This window comes from Sinocyclocheilus grahami, unplaced genomic scaffold, assembly GCF_001515645.1.
Source record: "Sinocyclocheilus grahami isolate Dianchi unplaced genomic scaffold, SAMN03320097.WGS_v1.1 scaffold1163.1, whole genome shotgun sequence".
NCBI classification, from domain to species: Eukaryota; Metazoa; Chordata; class Actinopteri; order Cypriniformes; family Cyprinidae; genus Sinocyclocheilus; species Sinocyclocheilus grahami.
The window spans coordinates 397956-409494 of record NW_015506342.1 but is presented as its reverse complement, the minus strand read 5'-3'; the positions used below and the strand labels follow the sequence as shown (position 1 = coordinate 409494).

General features: G+C 39.6%; 1 protein-coding gene across 1 annotated transcript in view; it reads left to right on the top strand.

Annotated features, from left to right (window-relative positions):
- Positions 1 to 11539, top strand: part of LOC107567487 (SH3 and multiple ankyrin repeat domains protein 2-like) — a 52246-nt gene that overhangs the window by 28211 nt on the left and 12496 nt on the right. Inside the window, exons 12-16 of the mRNA XM_016253181.1 lie at positions 1450 to 1516; positions 7125 to 7395; positions 8327 to 8466; positions 10112 to 10225; positions 10434 to 10509. Of these exons, the coding sequence (XP_016108667.1) occupies positions 1450 to 1516; positions 7125 to 7395; positions 8327 to 8466; positions 10112 to 10225; positions 10434 to 10509 (668 nt within the window). The remainder of the gene's footprint in view (positions 1 to 1449; positions 1517 to 7124; positions 7396 to 8326; positions 8467 to 10111; positions 10226 to 10433; positions 10510 to 11539) is intronic.

The window sequence follows — 11539 nt, the reverse complement described above, 5'->3', positions numbered from 1 at the left end:
TGTGTGTGTGTGTGTGTGTGTGTGTGCGTGTGTGTGTGTGTGTGTGTGTGCCTGTGTGTGTGTTCCAGTAGTTTGTGGATGAACTGTGATTAAAGGCTACAGATGGTGAGGTACAAATCTCCTGTCAGAAGTGCTGGTAGGATTACGGCTCAAGCACGCATGTGCGGAGTCTCTCATACAAGCACATTAGACGATTCAAAAGAAGAAACTGAGCAGAATGAAAACAATCACCGCAAGATGTTTGAAAGTGATTCAGTGTGTTAAACCCTCTGAGATTTTACATTTCCTCTGTTCATCACGTCAGTCTCTTCCTAGTGGAGTTCAGTATTGTCTACTCTATACATGTGTTCATTACAGTTTATGTACAGTTTATGTATACATGCCCATACAGTTTATGGGCATTTAGTGTTACAATCTTGTTGGGATGTATTTTGTTTTTTAATAGGTGAAGCATATCTTTTCTGTGCCACTAGCAGCACTAAACAGAATTGTAGTCTGATTGATTAAGTGTCCCGAATGGACTTACATGTGAACATCGTCTCAAGCAGGCGTGACTTTAGGACAGGATCAGCGGTGTGTGTTTCTGATGCTGAGAGATGCTCAGAAATCACACACTTCAGCTCCACACAAAAACTCAGTTACACAAAACACAATGTAACCTTTAACCGTGACTATACCTGACTTTGGCAACCTTTTAAAAGATGTAAATAGAGCTAGTTGTGTTTCTGTTGGGTTAGTAACAGGGAAGCTGTGCCTTACAGTAATCTTAATCTTTAGCGTAGATTGTGTTCTTTCAGTGATATCAGTATCATCTGACACAATACGCTTAGGAAGGATCTGTCACTGTACACGTTCACTTCTGGTACTTTTGTGCAAGTTTGATCGGTTCAGTTGAGGCATCATCATGTGATCAATATATCAATGTTATGTGCCTATTTTATACTAACGGTTACATTTGTATCCACTCACAAATGCAACCCAAATACAACACAAACATTTAATTGAACTCTCTGAAAATAGCAACTCTTGTATACAAATTGGCACATCACATAATACACACTTTAGTTTTTTAAAGAATATACTGTAGAAAAGTCGCTCTTGAGATCATTAATCATATTCCAGTCCTAAAATGTGAACACGAATAAAATTAAATCTAGGATAAAATATAATCAAAAAAAAAATTTGTCAAAAAAAAAAAGCATTTATAAAGAAAAATAAAATAAAAATAGTCTTCTAGTATATCTTATAGATATATAAAACATAGATTTTTTTACGCATTGCATTTTTGCTTTTATGCATTGTTACACACAGATAATATCATTAGTCATGTGACTGATGCATCAGGCTATATTGTTGACCTGAGCTTACAGTATTTACAGTATTTGTCTCTGAATGAACCTGACTCAGATATGATGTGAATCAGAGCGAGCGTCTCTGCTTGTGTTGCAGGTGGCCATAATCTCTGGGAATTTCGAGTTGGCGGAGCTGATTAAGAAGCACAGAGAAAGTGACGTAGGTAAGAGCCACAAACACCGCATCTGATTTAACAACCCCATATCAGAAACCTCCAGCAGAGCTCTATAGACAGCAGTGTGTGCGCAAATAGGGCACGTCTTAATGTGAAAGAAATGACTGGACTAATCCAGGAGCGGCAGCTAGGATTAAGAGCGATGCCGAGCCAGAGCTGTGCTTAAGATATTCTCCTCTGAAACTGTGTGTTGTGTTCTGAGTGCATGATGTTCAACACAAACACAAGCATGATGCAGCTCAGTGTCACCGAAACAAACAACACAACATCACGGGAGGGATTTTGTTTTCCCACACTATTGTTTTTATTCACATTTGTGATATCAGCCGTCGGTCAGGCTGGACTCTGTCAAAAGAGGGCAGGGCTTTTCCAAAAGACAAAAACAACAAGCAGTGCTACCCTATATGCTGACTTGACCTAAAGAGCATTGTTTTTCAGTATGTTTTCATAAAAGCAAAAAATGTTGAGTGAGCTGGATTATACCGGGCCCAGGCAACCGTTCACATGAATAAATCAATCAAAAGGAACAGAAGTAAATATCTGAGGAGGCATAATCCGTGATTGTTTCCCGGAGCAGCCCACAGCTGTCCTGCAGACTAAATGAAAAAAGCCTCAAGTCACAACAGCAGCGAGGGATTACGAGCTCATCATCTTCCAGCGAGCGCAGCGGCGGACTCATTCCTGCTCTCTGATCTGGGATGGGATTTTGTTGCGTGTGTGTGTCTGTGTCTGTGTCTGTGTGTGCGCGTGCGTGCATGCGTGCATGTGTGTGTGTGTGTGTGTGTGTGTGTGTTCCAGTAGTTTGTGGATGAACTGTGATTAAAGGCTACAGATGGTGAGATACAAATCTCCTGTCAGAAGTGCTGGTAGGATTACGGCTCAAGCACGCATGTGCAGAGTCTCTCAAACGAGCACATTAGACGATTCAAAAGAAGAAACTGAGCAGAATGAAAATAATCACCGCAAGGAAGTGATTCAGTGTGTTAAACCCTCTGAGATTTTACATTTCCTCCATTCATCTCCTCAGATGCACTTTCTAGTGTACTCTAGTATAGTCTGCTCTGTACATGCATGCATACTATGTCATGATTTTCATTCAGGTGAATTCAGTTGATTGACATTGTGCTTTTTAGCATCAAAAAATCTTGTGATGTATTCTGTTTCTCTGTGCCACTAGCAGCACTAAACAGAACTGCAGTCTGGTTGATGAAGCATCCTGATGGGATTTACATACGAACACATTCTCAAGCAGGCCTGACATTAGGACAGGATCACCTGCGTGTTTTTCTGATGCTGATAGAGGCTCAGAAATCACACACTTCAGCTCGACACAAAAACTCAATTACACAATAAACGTAGCTATACCTGACTTGGGTTAGACTAGAGTTAGTTGTGTTTCTGTTGGGTTAATTTGGATTAGTAACAGGGAATCTGTGCCTTAAATCTGAAAGAGATCCAGTTATGATACAGTAATCTTAATCTTTAGCATAGATTGTTTTTGAGGTAAATTATTTATTAGGCTTATAATATAATATATACAAAAACAAATATTTTCGAACATGTGAATTCTTGTACGGTTATCTAAACATCCCCATGTAGTTTGTACACTACACCTGTGTGTGACTGTAAATGTCTCTGGGTTTTGTTACTGTTCTGTGCCCATCATTTCCACCACTTAATCAAGCCACTTTTATTTAAAACATGATGACGTTTATTTCACAAGTCATTACATTTGCATTGGCTCTCGTGTTGAGCTGTTTCACCTCTTTCTATGAAACCTGTAAACCACATTCAGCGGTTCTAACTCTGTAACTTGATATTGTTGACGTGAGTTTGCGGTATTTGACTCTGAATGAAACTGACTCAGATACCCTTGTGTTGCAGGTGGCCATAATCTCTGGGAATTTCGAGTTGGCGGAGCTGATTAAGAAGCACAGAGAAAGTGACGTAGGTAAGAGCCACAAACACCGCATCTGATTTAACAACCCCATATCAGAAACCTCCAGCAGAGCTCTACAGACAGCAGTGTGTGTGCAAATAGGGCACGTCTTAATGTGAAAGAAATGACTGGACTAATCCAGGAGCGGCAGCTAGGATTAAGAGCGATGCCGAGCCAGAGCTGTGCTTAAGATATTCTCCTCTGAAACTGTGTGTTGTGTTCTGAGTGCATGATGTTCAACACAAACACAAGCATGATGCAGCTCAGTGTCACCGAAACAAACAACACAACATGCAAATAGGGCACGTCTTAATGTGAAAGAAATGACTGGACTAATCCAGGAGCGGCAGCTAGGATTAAGAGCGATGCCGAGCCAGAGCTGTGCTTAAGATATTCTCCTCTGAAACTGTGTGTTGTGTTCTGAGTGCATGATGTTCAACACAAACACAAGCATGATGCAGCTCAGTGTCACCGAAACAAACAACACAACATCACGGGAGGGATTTTGTTTTCCCACACTATTGTTTTTATTCACATTTGTGATATCAGCCGTCGGTCAGGCTGGACTCTGTCAAAAGAGGGCAGGGCTTTTCCAAAAGACAAAAACAACAAGCAGCGCTACCCTATATGCTGACTTGACCTAAAGAGCATTGTTTTTCAGTATGTTTTCATAAAAGCAAAAAATGTTGAGTGAGCTGGATTATACCGGGCCCAGGCAACCGTTCACATGAATAAATCAATCAAAAGGAACAGAAGTAAATATCTGAGGAGGCATAATCCGTGATTGTTTCCCGGAGCAGCCCACAGCTGTCCTGCAGACTAAATGAAAAAAGCCTCAAGTCACAACAGCAGCGAGGGATTACGAGCTCATCATCTTCCAGCGAGCGCAGCGGCGGACTCATTCCTGCTCTCTGATCTGGGATGGGATTTTGTAGGGACTGGAATCGTTTGGGTCATGGGTTCTGCCTGGTGCACAGCAGAGAGAGGTGTGTTGATTTACGCTGATTTCATCTCTAGCAGGACCTTCTCCAGCTCTTTGTGTGCGCTCCGTTGTGGCTTTGAAATGTTGGTTTCGTTGTGAGAGTACGATCTGCGGTTTGCTGGGATGGTTACAAATCGTAATGTTTGTACGCTCTTGATTTCCCATGGTTTCATCTGGAAAGCAAAGGGCAAATAAAAGCGTCCGGTGAACCGTTTTCATGATTTGGCAGAATTACGATTTTAATGAATTCGATTTTAATGAAGCCTGACCCTTGGCATCGCCATTTGTTTATAGTGATGATATGCAGCATTCATAAACAGCCATCTTTGATAGCTGTAAACATCGAAATGCATGCAACTTCAAGGCATATTGTAATACAGCATTACACTATATATACATTATTTATTTATGAAATAATTTCACAAGTCCAAATTGCACAAGTGGTAGTTCTGTGTCATTTTGATTGAGTGTCAGACATTCTTTTCTGCGTTCTTTAGAGACACACTAATGCTGTGAATTGCATAGTTTATGTGTGAGAGCGTTTATATAATGTGAGAAATGAAAACACACGAGTGCGCTCAAGACACTCTTCACTAACATCTTGCACTTCTTAATATCGTTCTTCTCCCAGATCAGCTTTAAAATAAGGCTTAGAATAATCTTAATTTCTCAGCGTCTGAAAATCAAGAACTCTGGAGTTTCCGAGGATAGGGATATTGTCTGGTAAATAGTGCAGCTGCTGTCCTGTCATGTTTTTCTGTAAGGATCGAGGCGCTCGTCTCTGTTTGAAGCGTCTGTGGAGCGACTCGGCTCTTCTCTTACGTAATGTTAAGATGTTTTTCCTCATGTCACAAACTCTTTCGACTGTCGCTCAGGCGTCCCTTCAGTCACTGTAAGCGTGGCCAGAGGATTTTCCCCAGATTTTCATTGATCCCGGTTCTGATCCTGTGTTCTTGAGAAAACACTGATTGCTCCAAGCATTACGTAACTCTCAGATTTCCCTCAAAATCCTGCTCCGCCGTGTGAAATACGGAGATCTGGCTGTCCTCGGGGCTCCTTGTGTTAACCTGACATCTGATATTGTTTCTTTTTTTCGCTCGGTGCACTGTTTTGTCTTTCGCTCTCCTCTCGATCTCTCTGTAAGAGTTGTTCGTCTGATGCGCTTTATGGTCAGTCGTGTCCCTTCTTCTTTCTCTGTGTCCTGTTTCTCTATTGATGTATTGGTCAGATGTTGGTTAATGGAGGAGGTGGTTCACCAGTTCAGATGAAGAGAGGACTCAGTAGAGACCGTACTGTGTTTATGAAGAACTAAATGAACAGGAGCTTCTGTAAGTGAGAAGACATTACCATTAGACTACGGTTAGAAAACCATAAGATGTTGGAGAGTTAACGGAAGATGAAGGAAGCATTATGGCAACAGTAAAGCAAGTTCATCTCAGAAATGAAGAACGGGGAGCGGTTGGTCTAATATCTGTCATATATGAGAAGAGTTCTGATCATCTTATTGCTCATGCACATGGGCATAACTAGACTGGAGCATCAATTATGCACAAACAGACACGAAGCATGCATTATTATAATAAACATGATGGTTTTATTTTAATTGAACGTCAGCATTTGATTCCGTTTTTGGTTTTGCGAAAAGAGTGTGTAGTTTTAATCAAGCATTGTTTATTTAAAATACATCAATATTTAAAAATAAATACATTTAAAAGTGATTTAATTGTATTCTGTGGCAAAGTTTGCATTATGGTGTACATGCACAGATAAGGTAGAATGAAGAGAAGATATTATTTCTGATATGAATTAGACTGAAGTCTAATTATAGATATGAAGTCTTTTTGTTTATTATGTGAACCTGATGATCAGGGAAGTTTTATTTTTAATTTAAGGTTGTTTTCTTGTTCTCTAAGCAAATGCAGATTCTGAGGAAAATGTTTTTGTAAAGATGTGTATAAATGATTAGGTATTTGTGATTTGAATCGGTTTATTACAGATGACTCTCTCTCTCTAGTAACTGTGTGTGAGTATCTCAAGCCTCTGAACTTAGCTTAAAAATGACGTTTTTGACTTGGTAAAGATGCTTGAGCTGTTTTTAAGGAAGCTGCATAAGAAAGTACCACATACAAGAGTGTTTTCCAGATAAGAACCACCTCCGGTGTGTCAGTCACTGCTTCAGGTTTGATTTTAAACTCTATGTTGTGCAACAGAAAACATTTTTGTTCACATCTCCCTCTTTAAAATGAAACCTGTTACAGGGTCATTCATACACATGTTCCCTTATACATCACATTCATATACATTTACCAGTCTTGTTGTTACTAATTAAAAGGTCCATGAACACACTATGAATCAATTATGCATTGTCTGATGAATTGCTTTGCAAAGAGGACTCGATACAACAAAGTTAAGTGGTTGAAAAAAAGCTCCTTAATTTGTCATTCATCTTTTTCAAATCAGTAACATAGTTACTTTGTTTCTCATGTGTTGAGTGACAGCTCTGGTGTTGCCATGGAGACAGAAATCAGGAGTGAGTGCAGAGCGTTGTGTGTGAACATGATCTTACTGTAGTTCTAGACTCAATATCAACATGTGTTTACTCATCTCACTGCACACAAACACATTCAGTGCTCCTCACAATCGTGTGTGTGTGTGTGTGTGTGTGTGTGTCTCAGTGCGGTTCCCCGAGGTCCCGCTGAACTCCAGACAGCAACGGTCTCTCCAGAAGAACAGTCTCTCTGGTTCTCGGGCGCTGCTGCGCTCCAACAGTGACATGAACTTGGTGGCGCGCGCCATGAGTCCGGAGCAGCTCAGTCTGTCCCCGCAGAAGATGCAGAGAGACCCGAGCGGCCGGGGAAAGACGACGGGCCGCAGCGGCAGAACCGTCCCGAGCAGCTGTTCCCTGTCCATCAGCCTGGAGGACGAGCAGAGTGCGCAGCAGAAATGGTAGGACAGAGTTCACCAAACACAAACAGAAAGCTTTTATCCCTTCCCATCACACATATATGTGATCCTGGAGCACAAAACCATTCATAAGGGTAAATTTTGAAAGCTGAATAAATAAGCTTTCCATTGATGTATGGTTTGTTAGGAGAGGACAATATTTGAAAATCTGGAATCTGAGGGTGCAAAAAAATCTAAATATTGAGAAAATCATCTTTAAAGTTGTCCAAATGAAGTTCTTAGCAATGCATATTACTAATCAAACATTAAGTTTTGATATATTTACGGTAGGAAGTGTACTAAATATCTTCATGGAACATGATCTTTACTTAATATCCTAATGATTTTTGGCATAAAAGAGAAATGTATAATTGTGACCCATACAATGTATTGTTGGCTATTGCTAGAAATATCCCCCAGCCACTTAACACTGCTTTTGTGCTGCAGGCTCACAAATGTGCTGTAGGTACATAAACTAACACATTTAGTTAAATTTTTGCAAGAAAATAAAACTAAATCAGCCTTGGCTTAATTATTATGAGTAAATTGCTGCAACAGTTCTTTACACATGTTCAGGACAGCACCCCACTTCACTGATTTTAAAACTAGACTTAAATGTATTTATTCAGACTGAGATGTTTTTTTGTGTATTTTATGTATTTTGTTGTTTTCTATTTGACTTATGTTGTTGTAGTTTTATACTTTTGTTTCTACCGTTTTATTTTGCTCTTATTGGAAAGCTCTTGGGTCACCCTGAGTGTTGTAAAGGGCTGTCTAAATAAATGTTGATTAACAAATGTGAAGCTGTTACAGCAGAGGGAGCTCTTCCAGTAATACAGCAGCGCTCGGCTGCCTCTGGCTGGGTCTCAGTATATTCTAATGCTTCATGTGATATGAATGCCATCCTGGAGTGAATGTGTTTCTGCTCCTGCAGTGTCAATGGCAGGCCGTGTGGCCAGAGCTCCAGGAGAAAGCTGTACAGCGCTGTCCCCGGCCGTCACTTCATCGCCGTCCGCTCATACCAACCTCAAGCCGGAGGAGAGATCAGCCTGCACAAGAATGACAGGGTCAGAGGTCAGCGCCGTCGAATCTCATCTGAATCTAGATGCGGCCGTGATTTTCTAATTTCTCCTTTCAGTTTATACAAGGTATTTTCTGCCATTTTTTAAATAAATCGATTCAATTATAAAAATGAATACCAGGTTAACAATTACGTTATAGAAAACTGGACGCAAAATTTAAAGTGAAATGATTTACTTTTCCCTGAGAATGCATGGTCCTTGTCGAGTTGAAAAATAAAATGCAGTTAGTGATTTGATCTCGAGGCAAGACTGGAAATATATTAAAACAGAAAATGCAAATGCAGTTTTTACAAAGCTTTTTAACTCTTTCCCCGCCAGCGTTTTTAAAGACAAGTTGCCAGCCACCGCCAGTGTTTTTGCTGATTTTCACTAAAATGTCACGGCCCCCAGAAATCTATGTATCTGAACATGCAATACATACAAAACACATACAAAAATCTGTTTTACTCTAGCTTCAAGCATTGTTTTTATTATCAACACTTGAAAGTAGGTAGGATTCATAAAAAAGCAACATTTTGAGCAAAAAGCTGAGAAAATCACATTTTTATCAAACACTACACCTGGATCATATTCAGTAATATTATCAGAGCAAAGCTGCAGTAGATGGCTTCCATCAGCGCTCCCGAAGCTTGCACACTTTCTGGATCCACATTTCACTCGCTATCATCAGCCGGTTTTCATTCATACGCGGTTAGTGTTATTTTTCACATGCATATTATGGGATCAGAATCCCGCCTAAAGTATTGCAGTCATGGATAAAAAAAGAACAAGCATGAAAACAAAATTAAAAAACGCAAGTAAAAATATATTGCACAAGATTTAAAAATGAAAGCAAAGTTTTCAGAATTGCAGACAATGGTCACGGATTAAACAATAATAGGCGTAAATCAAAAAAATTATAACACATTTTTTAAATAACAAGCATGAATCAAAACTTTAAACACGTTTTAAAATCATATTGCACAAAATTTAAATATTAATGCAAAATTGTCTGAATTGCGCACAAAATCATGTTTTCCTTGGTTATATTTCTCAGTTTTTTCTGGTCTCAGACATTTTCTGCTCATATTTTTATTTTTTGTATGCTTATGCTGTTTTTCCCTTCGCTCTTGTTTCCACGTTCTGCGCTATTTAAAAAATGCGTTATAAATTTTTTGATTTACGCCTATTATTGTTTAATCCGTGACCATTGTCTGCAATTCTGAAAACTTTGCTTTCATTTTTAAATCTTGTGCAATATATTTTTTACTTGCGTTTTTTAATTTTGTTTTCATGCTTGTTCTTTTTTATCCATGACTGCAATACTTTAGGCGGGATTCTGATCCCATAGCATATGCTTATGGTCTGTGTTTTTGATCGAGTGATTCTCGACTCTTTCAGGAGATGCGTAACAGCGCCCCTAGCGTATAACAGCGAGAACACTCCCGGGAAAGAGTTAACGCTCCTGCTCTAATTGTGAATTCTTTTTAAATCATTTCATTTTCAATTTTGGCACATATTTTGCATGCAGTTTTCTAATGAAATCGTCAATCTGGTTTTCATTCTTATAACGGAATTGATTTATTTAAAAGTGGCAGAAAACACCCTCCGTATCAGCGGTGTTTCCCCCTGCTTCAGTCGTCTTGTGTCTTGTGTAGTTCTGAGTGTGGCTGAAGGGGGCTTCTGGGAGGGCTGCTGTCGAGGGCAGGTGGGCTGGTTCCCTGCCAGGTGTCTGGAAGAGATTCCCGTCAAACCTGACAAAGAGAGACCAAGTAAGTCCCTGTGGAGAGCATCACAGCACTGGTTCCAGCAGTCTCATTCTCAGTCTTGGTTCTTCAGCCTTTGCTGTTTCTGTAAGCTGGAACCAGTTGTTCATTGATCAGAGCTGGTCAGTGCATGCTGATTGGCTTTATTAATGTCCGATTGCTCCAGCGCTTGATCATAAGAGGATCTGTTATAATGCTGTCATTTGTTCACCAGAGAGCAGAATGGAGCGCAGCGACAGGAAAAAACTCTTCAGACATTTCACCGTCGGTTCCTACGACAGCATCGACGGGTAAGACCTCGACCGGACCTGATTGAAAGCATACAGTTCTTCTCAGAAAACCGACTGTGTGAAAGCGGCTTCACAGTAACAAACTGGAAAATAACAGAATCAGTCGTGCAAACTTCATCAAATATGAGACTAATCCAAACTCTGCTGTAAAAAAAGACAAGAGTGTCGTTATTCAGATCAAGTTTGAACTTAAGTTTTAAGCTTTTGTTTTTATACACAATGATCTCTTACAACATCAAAGACCATTTATACCTCCATCAGGACCTTTTTAATTAAACCCATCCTCAGACAGGAGATTCAGCCTTAAATTATGAAGCACAGCAGGCTTTAAATGTCTCTGAAATCTTGACAATTATAAAATGAGCTTGTTTGAGTATGTTAGAGCTGATCTAATAAAGCAGTCGTCTTGGAGAGGCCCGTGTTAAAGTGATGTTACTGCAGCGAGTAGTTGTTAGGAGTGCCCCACTGGATGTCAAGTCAAGTCACCTTTATTTATATAGCGCTTTTAACAATACAGATTGTCAAAGCAACTGAACAGCATTAATTAGGAAAATAGTGTCAATAATGCAAAGTGACAATAGTAAACACTCATTTTTCAGTTAAAGACAGTTCATCATTGAATTCAGTGATGTCAACATCCAGCTCAGTTCAGTTTAAATAATATCTTTGCAATTATGTCAACGATAACGCTGGAAATGAAGTGGATGTTTTCATATGAAGTGCATAGTTTTATTAAGTGCTGTCTACATCGACATACATCTCGGTATTATATCACAGCATTAAAAACCTTCCATGACCCTCAAACTAAATTTAAAAGCTTGCCAGTAAACCGTGGAGTCACAATTAATATTCATCGAGAGATTTTAACCCTAATTATCAATCTTGTCAAATGGAAGTTGAACACATGGCAGACTATTTAAGCTGAAATAGAGAAAAAAACATTTTACATTTAAATAACTTAGGCCTATATTCTTAACCTTGGGCCTCATTAAAAAAGAAGAAGAAGAAATGACCAACAAAGTCTTAAAAG